This window comes from Pelophylax lessonae (assembly GCF_965119305.1).
Source record: "Pelophylax lessonae genome assembly, chromosome: 12".
Lineage (NCBI taxonomy): Eukaryota > Metazoa > Chordata > Amphibia > Anura > Ranidae > Pelophylax > Pelophylax lessonae.
The window spans coordinates 115928594-115950597 of record NC_138779.1 but is presented as its reverse complement, the minus strand read 5'-3'; the positions used below and the strand labels follow the sequence as shown (position 1 = coordinate 115950597).

The following is a 22004-nucleotide window of genomic DNA, read 5'->3' as shown; positions in this document are numbered from 1 at the left end:
TACACACAGTATACACACACACAGTATATACACACACACACAGTATACACATACAGTATACAAACACACAGTATATACACACACGCAGTATATACACACACACACAGTATACACGCACACACACACAGTATACACATACACGTATACACACACACACACACACAGTATACACATACAGTATACACACACACACAGTATACACATACAGTATACACACACACAGTATACACACACACACACACACACACTATACACAGTATACACACACACATACACACAGTATATACACAGTATATACACACACAGTATATACACACACACATACACACAGTATATACACACATACACATACACACAGTATACACACACATACACACAGTATACACACACAGTATACACACACACACACACAGTACATACACACAGTATACACACAGTATACACACAGTATATACACACACAGTATACATGCACACACACACAGTATACACATACACGTATACACACACACACACACACAGTATACACATACAGTATACACACACAGTATACACATACAGTATACACACACACAGTATACACACACACACACACACACACACTATACACAGTATACACACACACATACACACAGTATATACACAGTATATACACACACAGTATACACAGTATATACACACACACATACACACAGTATATACACACATACACATACACACAGTATACACACACATACACACAGTATACACACACAGTATACACACACACACAGTACATACACACAGCATACACACAGTATATACACACACAGTATACACACACATACACATACACACAGTATATACACACACACATACACACAGTATATACACACACAGTATATACACACACACATACACACAGTATATACACACACACATACACACAGTATATACACACAGTATATACACACATACACATACACACAGTATATACACACATACACACAGTATATACACACACAGTATACACACACACACAGTATATACACACATACACACAGTATATACACACACAGTATACACACACATACACATACACACACACAGTATACACACACACACAGTATATACACACATACACACAGTATATACACACATACACATACACACAGTATATACACACACACATACACACAGTATATACACACACAGTATATACACACACACATACACACAGTATATACACACACACACATACACACAGTATATACACACAGTATATACACACATACACATACACACAGTATATACACACATACACACAGTATATACACAGTATATACACACACAGTATACACACACACACAGTATATACACACATACACACAGTATATACACACACAGTATACACACACATACACATACACACACACAGTATATACACACATACACACAGTATACACACACATACACACAGTATATACACACACACACAGTATACACACACACACAGTATACACACACACACCAGCACTTTCCATCTAAATATCAGCCTGCCTGATTGAACACACTGCTGCTGCCTCCATTTCCTGGCATGCTGGTACTTGTAGTGCTCCAGCAGCTCACAGACATTGCATGTGGTAATGCAGAAGAGAGGGAGGTGGTCAGGTATGGAGTAGGGAGGTGCAGTAGAGATTGGAGGAGAAGGTTAGAGAATATCCTCCCTCCAGAAGCAGTGCACTGCTACTCACACAGAAAAAACAACAGACTCAGAGACAGGAAGAGAAAACACAGCCCTCCCCCCTCCTCAGCAGGGGAAGCACTGACAAGAATACATTTAGTTTATTTTCCCCAGCTCACCTTCTTTTATAAAGGCTGCAGCCCGTCCCACACTGCAGGCTGTGCACTCTCCTCTCTTCTCCAGGTCGGCATCTCCTGCTGAGATATCAAACAAGGCGCGCTGGGGAAGGGGGCGTGTCCACTGTGTTCCCATTGGCTGAGGAGGCAGCAGAGAGGCGGAGCAGCTATAACCAATGTATTTTTTCAGTGAAAGGCGAGGCTGCAGTGAGAGACTTGCACCCAGGAGAGGATAGTGCGCCCCCCACCTTGCGGCGCCTGGGCGCACTGCACCCTAAGCACCCGCCTCGGACCGGCCCTGGCCCTCAGCATGAACGAGGGCCCCTTTCACACTTGTGCGACCTGAAAGTTGCGCGATGTTGCCACCATTTTTTGCCGCGACTTTGACACAATTTTGCCACATATTTCACGTGACTTTGACTGGACTTGAAGCAATGCCTGTGTAATCTTGAGGTCTATAGACCTCAAGTCACATCAAAACCAGTTACTTATAGGGGCTCATGTACACAGGGCAGCTGAAAACCTTTTCTGAAGGTTGGAAACTTGACAGCTGGAAACCGACAGTGAAAAATGTCAGTTTTACAGCCTATATATACCAGGTTTATATGAGTTTAGCAGCAGTTATGAGCATTTGAGGTTAGAAGCATTTTTAAAGATAACCTCAGGAGACCCTCCCAAATGCCCACAATGCATGAAAAACAAGTAAATTATTAACCACTTACCGCATACTAACGTAGGACTATGTCGGTAAACTTTGCGGTAGTGTACCGGGATGATGCCTCTAGCTAGAGGCATCATCCCGGTACCGTGGTTTAGAGCCGACGGTTGGCTTTCCGTCGGTATCGACCGATGCGGCTCGGGAGCCGCTCGATCGTTACCCGGGGGGGCAGGAGGGGACGGCCCCCCCCTCCTGCCGCCTTCCGTGGCTTTTACCGAGGCTCCCGTCCCACCGGGAGCCCCGAGCACCCAGCCGGCACGTCCGCCGGCTGGATGGAGTCCCGATCAATGCCGGAAATGGCTTCGATCGGGTCTCCGATGACGTAACCCGGAGGCGGCGTCCATGACGTAACTTCCGGGTTACTGTGCTGCAAAAGGCGGCAAATTTGAAAAACGGCTGTATGCAAAAATGCAGTTTTCAGCGTTTTGCATACAGGGAATGTGTTGGAGGGGTCTAGGGTCTTTTAGACCCTCGATCCCTCCATAAAGTGTACCTGTCACTGCATATTGCTGTCACAAGGGATGTTTACATTGCTTGTGACAGCAATAAAGTGATCAGATTTTTATTTTTTTTTAAAAACCGTAATAAAGTTAAAAAAATAAATAAAATAAATGGGGAAAAAAAAAATAAAAAATTTAGCAGCCCCCGTCACCATTAGCTCGCGTACAAAAAAAAACGTATACGGAAGTCGAGCCGCAAATGAAATCGCTGTTCAAACCTCACATGTGAGGTATCGCCGCGATCGCCAGAGCGTGAGCAATAATTAAAAAAAAAGAGCTACACTCTAAGTCTAAACTGGTAACCGTTAAATAAATGTAAAGCGTCGCCTATTGAGAACTCTATTGACCGTAGTTTGTCGCCATCCCACGGGGGGGGGGGGTTTGGAATTTTAAACCGTAACATGTTGGGTATCTATTTACTCAGCGTGACATCATCTTTCACAATATACAAAAAAAAATGGGCTAACTTTACTGTTTAGTATTTTTTAAATGCAGTGAAATGTGATTTTTCAAAAATTTTCCAAAAAAATGGCGTTTTAAAGACCGCTGCGCAAATACCGCGTGACAAAAAATATTGCAATGACCGACATTTTATTCTCCAGAGTCTTTGCTAAAAAAATATATATAATGTTTGGGGGTTCTAAGTAGTTTTCTAGGAAAAAATACTGGTTTTAACTTGTGAACAAAAAGTGTCTGAAATAGGGCTGGGGCTTAAGTGGTTAAATGATAAGTCCACCCAAAAGCTGGATACACACTATACAACTTTTGTTGTTAGATTTCCTTTAGATTTACCTTCAACTATGTAGTGCAAGGGCCTGCCTGATTACATAAAATTGAAAGTGTTTAGATTTGACCTCATATTATATGATTTTGGTAAATCTAAAGGAAAACATCTAAAGACAATTGTATAGTGTGTATGGGCCATTGCACTAAAATCCCTGCATCTATAGATCTCCACGATCTAACACTAACCTATCTAGCCCTGTAAAGAATAAATCCGTCCACATACCTTTTTTTGAAGCCAATCCAACTGATCTCCAGCGACGGAAGCTCTGCAGAGGACATGGCCGACAACGGCTGTGAAAAAAATGGGAAGTAACAGCACCCATAGAGTTACTATGGGGCTTCCGTTGTTGGCTGTGTCCTCTGCACGGCTGACACACATGCTCATGGTGGGATCTGTAGTGAAAACACAAAAAATAAGACAACTATCTACAAGCACAGCGCTCTCTCAGCTGCTGCCCTCTCTTCTCTCACAGAATGGCTGAAATAGTTCATAATTTACTTGTTTTTCGTGCATTGTGAGCATTTCGGAGCGTCTCCTGAGGTTATCTTTAAAAAACGCTTTGAGTGAACGCGGTATGTAAAAGCTGTAAAATGGCCATTTTCCAGCATTCAGAAAAGGTTTTCAACTGCCCTGTGTACACGAGCCCTTACAAGCAGTTACACGCGGTTTCAACAAGCATTTGGCGTTTAAAATGCCAGTAAACTACAGTCCTGAATGCGATTTTTCTGCTTTTAAAAAAAAGCACCAGTAACCTCAACTGACCCTAAACTGCTATAAACTACTGAGTGTACATGTACAGATAAGATAACATAGAGGAGAGTTTAGGGGCTGCAGAAAAAAACGCCCAACTGCTCCTAAACTTCAGTTTAACAGCTGTAGTGTACATGAGGCCTAACAGTCTTTATTGCCCCTTTCACATTTGTATGACTTGTCCCTGCACTACTTTGGTCTGACTTTGATGCGACTTGAGGTCTATAGACCTTAAAGCGGAGTTCTGCCCCCCCCTACAAAAATTAAAAGTCAGCAGCTACACATACTGTAGCTTCTGACTTTTAATATTAGGACACTTACCTGTCCTGGAGTCCAGCGATGTCGGCACCGCAGCCGATGTTTCCATCGGCTGTCGGGTGCTCCCGCAGCCATTGCCGGTCAAGGAACCCAGAAGTGAAGCCTTGCGGCTTCACGGGCGGCTCCCTACTGCGCATGCGCAAAGCGCACTGCGCTTTCAGATTGGCTCGGCGGCGGAGGGTTGGAGGAGGGGTCCTCACTTCACCGCGGCACCGTTCCCAGAAGTGGGGAAGGGTACTTGTCAAGAACAGGTACCCATTCCCCCCTCCTCCCTGAAAGTTGCCAAATGTGGCACCAGAGGAAGCAAATGAGCGGAAGTTCCACATTTTGGTGGAACTCCGCTTTAAGATTACATAGGCATTGCTTCAAGTCACATTAAAGTCTTGCGGCAAAGTCTCGTCAAAGTCACGCGACTTTCAGGTCATACAAGTGTGAAAGGGGTGTATGTTGGTATCTGTTCCTCAGTGCTTTACCTTGTTCTAAGCTTGTCATGGGTGGATTGTCAGTGCAGACCTACACCTCAGCGAATCAAAATGCAGTTGCATTCATTTTTAGTCTTCTGGTTTGTATATCTTTACCGACATGAGATGTACAGTGGCTGCAACGAAATCTGTTCATGATGGAGATAATTGGAGGTATGCTGTCAGTAAGTGAAATTTGGCTTGGATCTTCTCATTTACTAAGGGCACCCTCATGGTGTTTTCCAGCTAGTGCTGCTATCTTAAAGTGTACCTGTCAAAAAATGTTGTGTATTGGTAAAGATAAGGCATGAAATTCATGAACGTATGTGTAACTGTAATTTGTAGTGACTTGGAAGGGATACGAACAAATGAGGATTGTATGAAAGAAGAGGAGAGCCCTGCTGATGTAGCATAGAATGCCTGGGAAGTGTCAAGTGTCAAAGCAGATGTCATTTTATCACACATGGATGGGACTGTCAGGCAAAGGGGCGGGTAGGGGGCCTAGGAGTACAGAGAGAGTTTCTGTGTGTCAAAGACAGTGAGAAGGGGGATCTTTCAACTAATGACCACATCTACCGAAGCTCCCTAACCCAACTCTAATTGGGAAATCTTTCTGGCCTCGCTCCCTTCTCCTTTCATTAAAGCTTGTTTCCTGCGGCCTTACAACTGACAGGCTACAGCTTGCAACACAAGTTATTTTTGCCGAAGATATTCGAAAAAAGAGCCAAGCAAGCCAACCAGCAAAGCAACAACCTACACAACTCTTATATGAAGATTTACCTACAGGGGAACAAAAACATTTAATGAAAACAAGAGGCATTTTTGAGGCTAATACAGCAATTCAAAAACATTTTAATTTATTATTCACTCCATTTTTTATTTATTGAGGACACTCCTTCAAAATATTTATTTATGTTTTTTTGAACTTATTTATTTATATTTTATCCTTCACTCCTGGATTTTTTTTTTTCTTCTGTGTTTGTTCATTTAAAAAGAAGCAATTACGTCTGTCTCCATCCCCTTAATTCAGTCCGTAGGGACGACCGGGATTTTGCCACCCAATATGACTTTGCTGGCTTCAGAGCGCTCTATGCTCATTCGGAGCAAGTTTCGCTCAGGTAAGTTGTTACGGAATGACTGCACATGAAAAAGTCATATTAGGCCGTTGAGCCTTTAATATACATTGCCTGGCCAAAAAAAAAAAAAAGTCGCCACACACTTTGGACCCCCTTTAGCTTTGATTACGACGTACATTTGCTGTGGCATTGTTTTGATAAGCTTCTGCAATGTCGCAAGATTTATTTCCATCCAGTGTTGCATTATTTTTTCACCAAGATCTTGTATTGATGATGGGAGAGTTGGACCACTGCACAAAGCCTTCTCCAGCACATCCCAAAGATTCTCAACGGGGGTAAGTTCTGGGCTCTGTGGTGGCCAATCCATGTGTGAAAATGAGGTCTCATGCTCCCTGAACCACTCTTTCACAATTAGAGCCCAATGAATCCTGGCATTATCATCTTAGAATATGCCCGTACCATCAGGGAAGAAAAAATCCATTGATGGAATAACCTGGTCACTCAGTATATTCAGGTAGCAAGCTGACCTCATTCTTTGGGCACATGCAGTAACTATCCAATGGGATAAATACTGAATGCTTCGTTTAGTTAGTTGCTTAGTTAATTTCAGGTGGCAACTTTTTATTTTTTTTGGCCGGGCAGTGTATTATAAGGTCATTTTTACTTGGATGTATTTACAATTAAAGTATAGTCAAACTTTTATTTGTTTAGATTTTGGATGATGTATAAGACCCCATTCACACTAGCGCGACTTGTCAGGCAACTTGGTCGCCTGACAAGTCGCGGTGGGTCACCCGCAATTGAATAGTACAGGACCTGTTCTAATAGGAGCGACACAAGTCACTCCGACTTAGAAAAAGGGTCCTGTACTACTTTGGGGCGACCTGGAGGCGACTTGCATTGACTTCACAGGTCGCCCCAGCAAGTCGTGCCGCGCCAGTGTGAATGGGCACTGAAAGGGTTAGAATCCCTATCAAGTTTTTATTGCTGTTTGTATTTCCACCAGGACAATTAGTCGCGGTGACCATTGTCTACAGATACAAAAAGTGATGTGAAATCCCAAATTTTAAAGTTGTCAGCAGAAGAGGAAATTAAGGGAAATCTTATGGGGACACCTGTTCTGATGACAACTGTCTCAGCCCTCATTCACACTGAGGGTGGGTTTGAAATTGTGTGAGTTCAGCTGAACTCGCACAAATTCAAACCCGCACATCAGAGCGAATTCAGGGTCAATTTGACAGACATCTGTGCGGGTTCCTGCACAAAGGTCTATTGAAATTGGCCCTCAAGTCGCCAAAAGTAGGGTAGAAACTACTTTTGGGAATCAGTGCTGCCCCGCAAAGTCGGTGCCGTTGCGGGCCATAGGCTCCAATTTGGCATGCGATTCGATATGTCAAATAGCTTGTCGAATTGGCCCAATGTGAATGGGGGCTTAGAGTGGAATCACCCTCGCTTTGTAGAGATTTCATGTCACTGTTGTGTTGTGTCTCCAGGACAGAAAGTATAATATGCTGGCTATATATATACTTTAAATTTTAAAAAACTAAAGTTGTATCAGTATGTGCACAGAAGAACATTCCTATATTTAATTGTCCTAAGTAGTAAATGCAAATCTTGCAGACTTAACATAATAAGGAGCATTGTGCATTCCAGAAACCAATTTGCAAGCATCCTTGCTTGTACTGGCTGCTCAAAACAGACAAAAGCAAGATCTAATGCTGTTAGATCTGTAGGCTACTACACTATGAACATCACCATTGGTCTTTGTACTACCTTCAAAGGCTTTGCTTGCTTCAGACACCAAGTCACATTGAGTAGATATCTGTATTTCTTTTATTTTTTATGTCGTAATCCAATTGGATGTCAGGTGTGAATATAAATTTTCAGGGCTGACTATGTACATACATTCTGGATACAGATTTACTAAGGGCTCTCCCTGGAGGGATGCGATTAGAACAATCAAGAACTACAGCCTAGCCTAGTGCAAAGTTCAACTTTTATTATGCAAAGCAGTGTGTGAAACAAAGTACATATACCTGTAAGCCCTGTCTGTATTTGGATATACACGTCATTACAATTATTATACAGATAACCAGCAATGCAGTTAAAGCTCACCAGATTGTTGATCGTGATCATGAGTATGAGACCTAAAACTATAATTTTTAAGTAATTATCATCAATCTCAGTCATCTGCATAGTGTTGTGCACCACATATGGTGACACTGGGTAACTGATTTAGTAGTACTTTATGTGACTTCAAACAAATGTGATGCCAGATGGTAGACATATCAAAATGAAGATTATCACATTTGGGATGCTGGCTAATGTGGATGGTCCATGGCTGCTAAAGACTTGTGTGGGACCTCAGTTAACCATGATACCGGAAGTCATTTATTTTACCTTGGTTTAGCATTGCTCCTGATTAGTCATTTATAAAACATCTATATTTCATTGTATTATGTTTAATCAGTAAACTACAAACCACACACAGCCTTAAGCTGGCTATACATTAAACAACTTTCTTGTACAATTTTCCTTTAGATGTACCAAAACCATATAATATGAGGTCAAACCTAAACACTTCAAAATTGTATACAATAAGGCAGGCTCTTGCACTACATTGTTGAAGGTAAATCTAAGACTCCATTCACACTAATACGACTTGTCAGGCGACTTGGTCAGCCTGACAAGTCGTGGACCGTCGCGGTTCTCTGTGTGGTACAGGAACGGTTCTAATAGGGGCGACACAAGTCGCTTCGACTTAGAAAAAGGTTCCTGTACTACTTCGGGGCGACCTGGAGCGACTTGCATAGACATTCATTTTATGAAGTCCGTGCAAGTCGCGCCGAAGTCGCGCTGCGCAGGACTTCACAGGTCGCCCCCGAAGTCGTGCCGCTGCAGTGTGAATGCGGTGTAAAGAAAATTGAACAAGAAAATTGTATAATGTGTAGCAAGCTTTATTCAAGAAAGAATCAATATTCAGAAGAGGTAATTCCTAATGCCAGTAAGCAATGGTGACCAATTAGAATCCCTTTAGTACTGGTCTGACTTTAGCAGAATTCAGATGACACTACACTGTACACTACACTGATTGGCTTTCATGTGTGCATTCAAGGGTTAGCAAGAATAGGAGCTTTATTAAATAAAGTTAGATGTTCCTTACAGGAATCCAGTCAACAACAAAAAAGTGCTTGACAAGACATTCACTATATAGAAAAGTTTGTTATTGGGTGAAAAAAAAACGACACTGTAATACGAATTCCATTCTGGGATTATTCACATTGAATAAATATATGCAACATAGGACAGTGTTTAAAGCTGGACTCTTTCTATCGAGAATTAATTGAAATATAAAGCATTAAAGCCATTGCTTTTCCGCTGTATTCTACTCAGCGATGAATTAAAAAACGAAGGGATATATGATGCAAAGAGAAGAACAATGGTACCAAACTGTTTTGCTTTTGTCTCATTTACCAAATAGTGTATTATGTCTTATCCCTGTATACTATGACAGCAGAAATCAGCAACCACAGCAATCTGCTACACAATAGCAGAAATCAGCAACCACAGCAATCTGCTACACAATAGCAGGAATCAGCAACCGCAGCAATCTGCTACACAATAGCAGAAATCAGCAACCGCAGCAATCTGCTACACAATAGCAGAAATCAATAACCACAGCAATCTGCTACACAATAGCAAAAATCAGCAACCACAGCAATCTGCTACACAATAGCAGAAATCAGCAACCACAGCAATCTTCTGCACAATAGCAAAAATCAGCAACCACAGCAATCTGCTACACAATAGCAGAAATCAGCAACCACAGCAATCTGCTACACAATAGCAGAAATCAATAACCACAGCAATTTTCTACACAATAGCAGAAATCAACAACCACAGCAATCTGCTACACAATAGCAGAAATCAGCAACCACAGAAATGTGCTACACAATAGTAGAAATCAGCTACCACAGCAATCTGCTACACAATAGCAGAAATCAGCAACTACAGCAATTTTCTACACAATAGCAGAAATCAATAACCACAGCAATCTGTTACACAATAGCAGAAATCAATAACCACAGCAATCTGTTACACAATAGCAGAAATCAGCAACCACGGAAATCTGCTACACAATAGCAGAAATCAGAAACCACAGCAATCTGCTACACATTTGAAGAAATCAGAAACCACAGCAATTTGCTACACATTTGAAGAAATCAGAAGCCACAGCAATCTGCTACACAATTGCAGAAATCAGCAAAAACAGCAATCTTCTTCTTACAGCTATATAGCATATTATTGAAATTTCAGTGGAATTTGATCAATACCTATACTACTTTTTTTTTTTTTATTTGGACACTAAAATCTGCTTGGCAGTATTTTATGGTTAAAAGCTGATGGGAAACTCCAAAATTGCCATAAAATGGAAAAATAAAAATGGAAATAGTAAGTATATTGTTATATTGTAGATTGCTATTGTTAACCTGCTTTTGATAATTCTAGTTGCCTGGCAGTTATGCTTTACCACTGACTTCAATACTTTTGTAGTCACTAAACTGGAACATGCACAGATCAAGAAAGACATAGAAATGTCTTCAGTCTTTATTTGCATACTTTTTTCTGCTCAGTGAATTAAAGTATCGAAGCCACAGTGTCAACATATCAACCGGATAAGAGAGAGAGAGGTGATTATTTGCAGCCTCCAAGTTTGTCACATAGCAAGTTTATTTTAAAGGCTCATGCGCATTTGAGCTACAAAACACTGCTTTTATGGGCGTTTGACCTTTTTTTTTTTCTCTGTCTTTAAACACCCCTCCATGTTAGCCTATGTGTCCATGCACACTATAGGCATTTACAAGTTTGAAGCAGGGGCGTTTAGAGGCAGAACCCCCACCAAAGTCACATTCGGAAAAGGAGCTTTTGAGATTAAAAAACACCCAAAAGTGCCTAAAGGCTCATAAACGCGCGGTACCACTAGGTGTGTTTATGTAAGTTCATAAATACATTCCAATGAGCAGAATAAATTAACATTCTGGCCAATAGAACACCAGATGCATGAACCCGCGTTAACGCACATGCAACAACACTGCTTTCTACTGTGTTTTTCTGCTACTAAACTCCTGTAGGAGAAAAGGCATCATAGGGAATACAGTGTGCATGTGGACTAAAGAAAACTCATGTCAAATGCTGATTGTATAACCTAAGGCCAGACTAATGGCTGACCGCATAAGATTTCCTGTAGAGATGTCTTCCTCCAGGACAGCCTGTAAGCTTCCTGAAGTGTCTATGCAAAAGGTGATGTTTATCAAGTTGCTTTTTGCACATCCATGACAGTGCCCAGGTTTGCTGATAGATTGCTTAGAGCTCAGGCTTTGCATTATGGGATGGGGCATAGGCATGCATACATACCACCATCATTGAAAAGTCTTGAGCAGTGCAATGTGCAGCACTGAATGGGGACACCACTGTAGCCAACATAAGGGCTCATTAACAACATTTTGCAGAATAGTTTACAGCACCTGAAAACAGGGAGACCTATACTGTAACTAATACTACAGTTCAGATCTGGGGTTATACTGGTAAAAGTGGTCTGCTGGAATGGAGTGTACAGCAGTTTGGGTTTGCTATATGTAGGGTGCAACAACAGTCACCTACTTAGGACAGCTTATCACCGCCTTCAGATCAATTCCTAAACTCCTGGGATTTGTGGCCCCTAATTATCATCAATGATATGTGAAAAGAGCCTAAGACAACTATAGGCTTTAGAGCATGGTCAGATCATGCTTACAATAAGATCAGGAAATCTTTCTGAAAAGTGCAGAGTGCCCATGCAAATCCAGCCATCTGACCCAGTAGGTTTACATCAATGCAAAAGTTAGAGTGGAGGAGGTGAGTGGTGAAGTCAGATGTTCCCAGTGCCACCTATCTCAGTGGAGAGAATAAGTGATTGGGACTGTTTTTATAACTTGAGTAAATAGTGTTAACATTGAAAGTTGTCAAGCTGCCTGTTATCATACTCAATGAATGTTCATATACTGGATGGGTTGACTGTTATGGCCTGTCTGCCTGCCTGAACCATAAACTATTTCTGCAGGTACAGCCATCCTTGCTCTGTCCATGAAGTGTTACACTTTGGCCAGGCTGGTAATGGAACCAGGCTCCAAAGACCTCTGCATGGCTTTTGATCCGACAGGAGCAAAGCTATGTGCAGTGGAGAGATCAAGTAAGAGTCCTGAGGATGCTGATCATCAAGAGGATCTTCACAGGCAGGGGAGTTGTTAAACCTAATGGGGCATGCTAATCTGTGGCCCTTCACTGAAAGTCCAAACGTGCATATAAAGGGCTACATGGAAGTCTGGGGACACAAAAGAAGGAAAATATTTTGGCTTAGCTGGTAAGCAAGCAGAATGCATTATGCAAATATATTGTTAATATTCCAAGGATAACTTGACCATAGGCACATATTAAGGTACAACCACTGTACATCACTACTAATCTACAAGCAGATTCTGCATATGTAACAAGCAAATGTAGCTGCCGACATACACGTATATGAAAACAAATAATACATCAAAAACTTGGTTTGTAATATATTAATTTGCATTCGTTTGATTATTTGTTATACGATGGCCACTTTTACATGTATAGCTAAAGGCAAAGTCTGTAGTTTTTCCTTTAAAATGTTTCATTCCAATCATTGGTTTACATTGAAGGTTCTAAAACAGCTGGTTGCCACTAGTTTTAATTTTGACTATGAAAATATTTTCAGCATCGTTTTTGTCAGCTGCATGCTTTCAGTGACAAAAACAAAATCAAAATAAATTTTGAATTCAGTCAATTGACAAAAACTATGACGAAAATCAATTCCAATTTTGTCACCTAATGAAAATTGGATAAAAATGTGAGGGAGGGGACGTTTACCCACCTGAATTTCTACTTTCCTTGAAGCTCCGTTTGTCTGTTAAATTATTATTATACAGGATTTATATAGCGCCAACAGTTTGCGCAGCGCTTTACAATGTGAGGGAAGACAATACAGTTACAATACAGTTCAAAACAGGAGGAACTAGAGGGCCCTGCTCGTTAGAGTTTACAATCTAGAAGCAATCCCCGACCATCTGACTTTATCGGCAATCTGTATTGACAGGGAGACACATGCTCCCATCAATCCTTTCCCTTTCCTATGCAGTTCCACACATTACACTCATGCACACTATTTCATTAGCACCCTCTACTGGTCTTTTATAAATTGGCAACTCAATTCCATTCCCAGCCTATAATAATAGCACATGTACTGCACTACCACATAAGAATAAGTAGGGGGCATCTACTAAGCTGCTAAAAGAAAAAAAAAGAAAAAGGCTTTTTTTATTTTTTTCTTAATATTTATTGTTGGCAATATATTCAGGTAATATGTCCAATAGCATTACAGCCAATATAGTTTACATTTTTTTTTTTAAATATATTTTTTATATATTTTAAAGCTGCACTTATGTTTGGCAAAAATCTATATTTTTGTTTGTTTATGAAACATTGTTTTATTTATAAAAAAAAGGTTTTACATCACAATAGCTAAATCTGTGTCTATAGTGCATGTTCAAACCTTAATACTATAAATAATATTAATATATTTTTACTCCAGGAGTATATAATGAGTTTGGCAATTCTAGAAAAATGCTTAAATAATGCATTACAATTTAATTAAACCCATTTGATTTTAGTAGACTAAAAGGTACTGGAGATTTTAGTCAACTAAAATGTACTGGAGATTTTAGTCAACTAAAATACAACTAAAACTAAAACAATTCAAATGACTAAAATGTGACTAACACTAAAATGGCATTTTAGTCAAAAGACCATGACTAAAACTGAATCGAAATTTGACATCACAATAACACTGGTTGCCACGCCACATACCATCTGTGGGATACAGATCCATAATACAGTTCTCACTAATAATCTGCTTTTTTTACTGGAAGATGTGGCTCACCTAGTGATATACTTTACGAAGATGGATCTGGTAGACAACTAAAGGGTGAAAACCTGTAACGTGAAATCAGATTCTGTTACTCAGCCACAAAAATATTAGAATAGCCATCATCGATGTGGTCATCACTGCTGTTGGTCACAGACTGCAAATAGACTAGACATTTATAATAAATATAGCTGGCAGTTCACTGTTGAATTTTTTTCAGTGAGATATTACAGTACAAGACAGACAGAACAGTTACTGTATACATTTGTATGTAAAATATTGGAAACAACAGATCTTCATAAATACTATCATTTTTATTAAATTTATTTTTTATTAAGGATTTAAAATAAACTTGGATCACACAAGGTTGTCATAATGCAGATACATCACCCATTCTTTGCAGAGTTCCAGTTTTTATATTATTTAAGAATCTTCAGTAGAACATCGGAGGCAGTCAGACTTTCATCAAGGAAAGGTTGTTAGATCCCAGTTCCATAAATCTTAAACAAACAATTAGGTAAATAGAAGTAATTAAAGTAATAGAAACAGGATCAGGGTAGGATAAGATCAGGAGGTGGAGATAGAGCCCACCAGTGTCCGACCAGCGTGAGGCACTAAAATAAGGCCACAACTAATAAATTAGGGGAGTACAACATCCCAATGGTTCTATAGAAGTTGGAATTTATCAAAGGTATTGCATATGTTGGCTGTAAGCTTCTTCATTCTTCTTACTTCCTTGATGTGATTATTCAGTTCAGTAATAGTTGGGTGAAGCTATTATTATTAAGCTCTGCAAATATGGATAAATTGATATAGACCAACCCCCTAGCTTAGAGAGAAGGGTCCACAAGACCACAATATATTAATGTTAAAAAAGATCACTGCAGAGTTGCACCTACAATATGCATTATTAGCAGTATGGTGAATGGAACATACTTTTTCAGGAATATAGTACTATTGTATGATAACTAAGTTAACTTTATAAATATATAGTAGTGGCTTAAAGTGAAGCTTTCAGTTCCCCAAGCATCTAAACATTCCGATAATTTCTTAAAATACCTTTTTACCAGCAAAATCTATTTTAAATGCACTCTTTTTGTCCCCAAAACATGCATCCTTGGAAAACTAAAAAGCACAATTACTATGCAAAGGACACATTTCAGCCAAATAGCTAATTCCTTATCTTAATATCTGTCTGCTACCATGCAAGAAACAGTGACACATGTCATTGACATGCAGGCTCCAATTGAAAGTCTAGTTTTACTTTCACTATGCTCTGTGAGAGGCAAGATGGCATCTCCCACAGGGAAATATCTAGCTCTTAGGAACAAACTTAGGCATAGTTTTTGTTCAATGATTGTACACCAGTGAATTGTTCTGAAGCTTAAAAACTGCATATGGTCAGGAGTTACATTATCAGTGGCCCTCCAATGGATGACAAAAAGTGATGCTGGAACCAAAAGTAGTGGAGAAGATCATGGCAGCAGAAAAAAGCACAGTAATAATGAGCGCTTTGAGGAAGGAACACTAGTAGGTAAGTCTGCCATAACTCAAATATGTCCTGCATGTTTGTACAGGGGTAACAGTCTAAGCTAAGAGAAGTCCCTGTTCATCAGAATAGATGCACTCATTGGCAGATTTCCCCCAAACCTCCTCCTAGTGACATACTCTGGACACAAATCACACACTAACTTGCTAATTTATAAAAGAAAGCTGATATCACTATCAACTCTCTGTAATACTTTGCAATACTGCACACTTCGGCCTCCCAATTCATAAAATGTGGACCCTGGTATGCAGCCCAGGGCCAGATTAACATAGGGGCTATTGGAGCTGCAGCTCCAGGCCCCTACCTTAATATAGGCCCCGGGTTGGCCATATTCACTGTTACCGCTCTTCTGTCACTTGTAAACACAGAAGTTTGGCTTCTATGCTCGCTTCCCCAGGCAGCTCCCTCAGAACCTCCCCACACAGCACGAAGGCTGGACAAGGAGGGACAGTTGCCGATGCATGGATGTGTTTATGGGCTTCAGAGACCTTCCTCCTCTGGGTGCATGCCAAGGCACGGCCCTTAAGGCCCTTTAAAATCCTCAGCACCAAGCCTATGATGCTCTTAATCCGGCCCTGATGTAGCCTGTGGTACCAGTTCTCTGATGAGCACAGCAAAAAGTACCCCATGTTTGGAAGAGAGCTCGTCAAAATCACATTTCTCTTTTTTTCTGGTACAATAATTTTTATTGAAAATCTAAAGTAAATACAATGCGAGGGTCACCCATGCAGGGGGCTTTACACTGTCATATATAATTGAGAATCACATACACCCTAAAACAGCAATTGTCAAAAAGGGTGGGTGGGTGTGTGACAGTATAATGAACAATATTTCAAAGATTAAAACATTTGGGTACACACTATAACTAAACAACTGGCTGAATCAAAAGACCCAGGTTTGGGACATGTGAGGGTAGTACTAAGAAGAAGCCAAAAGGGAAAATTGAGAGTATGCAAGTACAAAGCAAGAAAGGAGAAGATGAAGAGAGAGAAAGAAAAAGAAGACAGAAAAAAAAAGGGGGGTAGGGATTCCACAGGCCCTGGTATGAATCCACTAGGGGTTACAAGGCACCATAACTGCCTAGGTGTATTGTGGGGAAAACGTAAGATAGGCAAAGTTCCCATGTTTTTAGGAATTTAGAATGGGAGTCCTGCAAGATGGTGGACATCTTCTTCTTTTTCATCATAATGGTAAAACAGTCTTTCTTTGCTGCAAAACCATGGGTTTCTTCCAGGCCTTGGCTATAGTAAGCTTAGCTGCAAGAAACACATAGGTGGCCAGTTTCTGTTGGTAAGAAAATAGACCCTGGACAGAGCCATGCAATATGGCAAGCTTTGCATCCTTACAGGTGGGTAAGTAAAATAGGGTATGCAGGAGGACCTCTCCACATTGGCCACAGCCCCTAAAACTTCTATCACTGTACGAAGGGTTTGCGTGTGCTATGTGGGCTGAAACCCAGTACCATCTTAGTAAGATTTTGTTTGAGACCCGGAGGGAAAACAGGATTATTTAGGAGCGGTAGCAGGAGTAGGAGGGGGAACATAGGTTGCCGGAGTAGCACACAGAGTGCCAAAGTTGTAGGCTTTGTGACATTAGGGGGCTCAAAGGGGATAGATAGGATCTATGTGGAAGCCATAACAAGGCCGATACTGGAGTTGGCCAGCAGTTAGGAAGTTCAAGAAGCACCCAAAGTGGGATGTAATGTGTTGCATGGAGCATGGTAATCTGGGAAATTTGGGCTGCCAAATAATATTTTAAAACATTGTGGACAGGAAGTAGGCAGGAACGCGGATGCACATGATTCTTTTTAAACTCTAAATTTGTTTTTATTGTGATCTGCTGTGCTTTATGTGCAGTGCGCGAAGAGCCCATACCACTGCTTTTTAAATAGACCTCTGAAATTTTAGCTACTTAAATGTTTAGCTATTTGTACATACTATAGCATGGTTAGTGCCTGGCATTCTTTGTTTAGCAGTGCTGGGGTCCTGGATTAAGGTCCTGCCAATGTTCTCTAACAATTGTGAGAATTTCCTCCCAAAATCAATAGATTTTAAACTCCTTTGAATGCAAATAATTCATTGCTGGACGATGCTGGATAACCATAAAAATGAAAAAACAAATACATACAGTATATTACATAAGCATTAGCAGTCACTTAAATGTTTGTATTCCCCTTTTGCCTCAAACTTTTTTTTTTTTTACTGTCAAATTGTTAAAATAGTCTTGAGAAGAAAATGTTGTGACAAAAGGATGTTTTGTGGAGGTTTTACAGAAAGCAAGTGCTTTGTGGCAGTGGGTGGTGTGTGTTACCAACAGCTGATGCTTTGACAGCTGTTAAGCTTTGCTGTTGGATACCGTCATCCTTGTGGCGCAGCTGTGTGCAAATTCACATGTCTGTTACCTATAGCCTGTATTTCTGTACTTTGGATAATCACTACACAAATTGTTTTAGGTGGGACATTAAAATTAGTTTATATTTCAATGAATTTTTCTTTAAAGTTAAAGTTCACCCAAAACCTAACTAACTCTAAACCTACTCGCAGCCACATTCTAAAACAAATCTATCTAGCCCTGTAAAGAAGAAATCGTTATACATACCCTTTCTGAAGCCGATCTGATTTGGTTGGGTCCTACACTGAGCTGTCAGTGTGTAAAAAATTATATATACAAAGTATATACCACGCGCCAAAAGTAGGGTTCCAGATGGGTAAATAAATAAATAAATAAATAAATTACCAGATGAATGTATTAGCAAAAGTTAAGAGAAAAAGCAGCTGCTGGACAATAAAAAGATGTATGTAAAAATTGGACTTTAAAGGAAAGACCACATACAGCGCTTGCTAACTATAAGTTAAATAAATAAATATGTGATGATGTAAAATATTAGTGAAACCAAATACATAAATGACTCAATAAAAAAATATATCAGATAAATATAAAATCCACAGCAAAACCGATAAAAATAGTAAAATTATATATCGTGACAAAGTGACGATGTGCTCAAATTATATTCTTTTGTGCATGAGTGGGTGTGGCATAAATATATCAAACAATAAATATTGCATGTGCAGTATACGTAATATTACAGTACAAAATAAATTAAAGTAACGCAGTCCAAGGTAAATAGTGACTTAGTGCTCAGGAATAAATATTGTCCTTAGTGAGAGTGGTTCTTCACGATTGGAAGGTGCAAACTGCTGTGATTTGATTGGCTACGGTGTCGATTCCTTCTCCCAAGTGAATGTGAGAATTGGATCACTTACCGAATGTAGTGGGTCTCATATGCCATATGACATTAAGACCTTTCGCGCTTGGGTGGCCTCCTGGGCCAAAAAGGATTCCCTTTGGACTGGTCTGCTCCTCTCACTCCCGCCTCATGTTTCCCCGGGCCGCTCTAGGTGGGCTCCTTAGCTCAGGCTAGGCCACGGCTGGACGTGGAGAAGGCCACAACCTGAATGCGGACACAGCGACACCCACTGGCCACCTATAGGTATAGTGACACCTGTGAGGAAAGAGCACAATGTTCACAGAGGTGTCTGGCTTCATGTGTAGGCATGTGCAGGAGAGGCAGCCGACAACAGAAGCCCCATAGTAACTCTATGGGTGACGTCACTTCCCAGCCATCGTCTATTCTCTCCTTCACACAGCATTCGCTATTGGAGACTGAACCAGATTGGCTTCAGAAAAGGTAAGGTGATTTCTTCTTTACAGGGCTTGCTAAATTCATTTTAGAATGTCCCTGCGAGTAGGTTTAGAGGTAGCTAGATTTGGAGTGAACTTCTACTTTAAATTAGCTCTAAACGAAATTCATAGTATCTCATACTAGATTCATGTGATCTCAAAAGTGGTAATGTCATTTCAAAAGTTAAACTACCAAAACTGCTGAGATTGAACAATTTTGCATCAGCACTATTATACTATTGCAAATGGTACAAAATGTTGATTTGATGTTGACTTGATACTTTAAATAACATGATGTGAAGTTACACATCAGTACAATAGTGACATAAAGACAAATACTACTGCTAAATGACAGTTCTGATCCCTGGCCTTCTTCTGTTTGTTAACAAAGTCGTTAGGGGATCCTGGATGATATCATTCACCAAAAATTGTCATGACCATATGACGTTAATAATGTAACCCAGGCTTCCCACAGCTGTGTTTCCATTCCATCAGCATCAGCATTTGAGAGGAGTAGAGGTGGGGCATCCTCGTCATAGTGGTGGGTCACTGTGCCAGTGGGCTGTCAAGCATCTCTTCATCATGACTGATGCTAGATCTACATTGCTAGACAACATGACTGACATTAGATTTACACAGTGGGATATTATTTATTTATTTTTTTGGAGGGGGATTTTAAAATATTTTTTTCTACTGTGTGGTTATTTGTGTTTTAGCTCATACTCATTAATGTAGGGGGCAGGGCCCAATATGGGGGGGCCCCTTTATTCTAAAGGGGGCATCTAGGCTTCAAAAAACTCACTGGACTCCCACACTTTCTTGGAGCATCAGATATCGTGATGAGGTCCTTGTATGCATCAACATGGGGGCAATGTGCCTTGCCGAGGGGGGGGGGAGGCTGGATTTGCTGACCCTCTTTGCAAGGTACTCTCCCAATGTTGGAGGTATGTGGCCTGGTAAGCAGGGTTATGTTAATGATTTTTAACCCTACACATCAGTGAAGCTTCAAATTCTTTCTGATTCTGCTGACTACCATGGATGATGTGGCCTTGTATGGTTTGGGGGGAAAGCATGCATGAATGATGTGGCCTTGTATGGTTTGGGGGGAAAGCATGCTTGCTGCCCCCCATATCTGGGCACCCAGGTTATATGACTGGATAAGAGTCTTTTATGAGTTTCAGGGCACCATATTTGGTCAATGGCATCATGCAGGTTCCCTGGAGCTATGGTTTACCTTACAGTAGCACCAGAGATCTGTCATTTCATATAGCAGTTATATTTCTACCTATACTTACAAACATCATCTGGGTCTTACAAACATCAGCTGGAGGTTAGGGTGGGAGAACTGACCAAATCTGATCAGTTTGTTCATTCGTCATTTGCAGAAATGTGAGCAAGCTGGGTTTGGGTTGATTCCAAAGTTGAAGCTTATTCTTTCTAGTGCAGACTAAAACCTGCCAGGCTGACACACATTAGGCAGGTAATGTCCATCGTTGTCACCTTTAGTAAACTCACCCTGAAAAATACCATGCAGTCCACTGCATGCTCACTTAGGGTTTTATTACCTTCATCCAAAAATGGAAATTGCAATACAAACATATCAGTTGTTTTCCAGGGTTTCAAGCTGATTCATCAAGCCTTATTTTTATTAGTTCATTTTAATAGGAAAAAAAAAAAACATTAGAGGCCTACATGTGCAAGTTTCCTTGCATGATCATTTGAAATGGCAAAACAAATGCACTTGAAAAAAACATTTGAAATGCAACTCCTTCAGACAGGTTGATCATATGCACATTTTCTATGGTCAGTGCTGAAAGGTCTTTAATGCCTTCAGCTTAGTCGTAATGGCTATGGATAGTTGAACCATGACATTCATTTTAATGCAGACAGGTGTTGGTGAGGCACAATGTTCCCTGCCGCATGGACATTACCAGGGTATATATTATGCATGTGTATCATGTTTTAAAAGGACAGCATTAAAGTTGCATATGGTCTTACAGTGTAATAGCAAATCAATTTTGATAATGTTTTCCCCAATGACAGATTTTTTCAGAATCGTATCTTAACTCTTAACTTTCAACCAGGTATTCAAATAACACATCTATAAATGTGAAATGATTTGACCAGGGTGCAAAACTCAATAAAAGCTGTTAAAATGTAAATCCTTAACAACTGGTAAGATATAAAAAGCTAAGTTAGGAAATATCATATCCAATCCTCGAAAGGCACGCCAGCTGCTGAGTTTCTACAACTAAAATCTATATTTTCAGTAAATAATAAAAAAGAAAACTTTGAGCTACTGGAATAGCCCTATGATGTTATACAATGGGGATCTAAATCAATAA

General features: G+C 40.3%; 1 protein-coding gene across 3 annotated transcripts in view; it reads left to right on the top strand.

Moving 5' to 3' along the window:
- Positions 1-5873: 5873 nt before the first annotated feature.
- The window catches only part of LOC309567903 (myocardin-like), a 78943-nt gene continuing 62812 nt past the window's right edge, over positions 5874-22004 (top strand). For 2 of the 3 annotated variants that reach the window (XM_082273428.1, XM_082273427.1), the window contains exon 1: positions 5874-6490. In XM_082273428.1, the coding sequence (XP_082129554.1) occupies positions 6436-6490 (55 nt within the window). In that variant the 5' untranslated portion in view covers positions 5874-6435. The remainder of the gene's footprint in view (positions 6491-22004) is intronic. The other variant, XM_082273430.1, reaches the window with a different exon arrangement.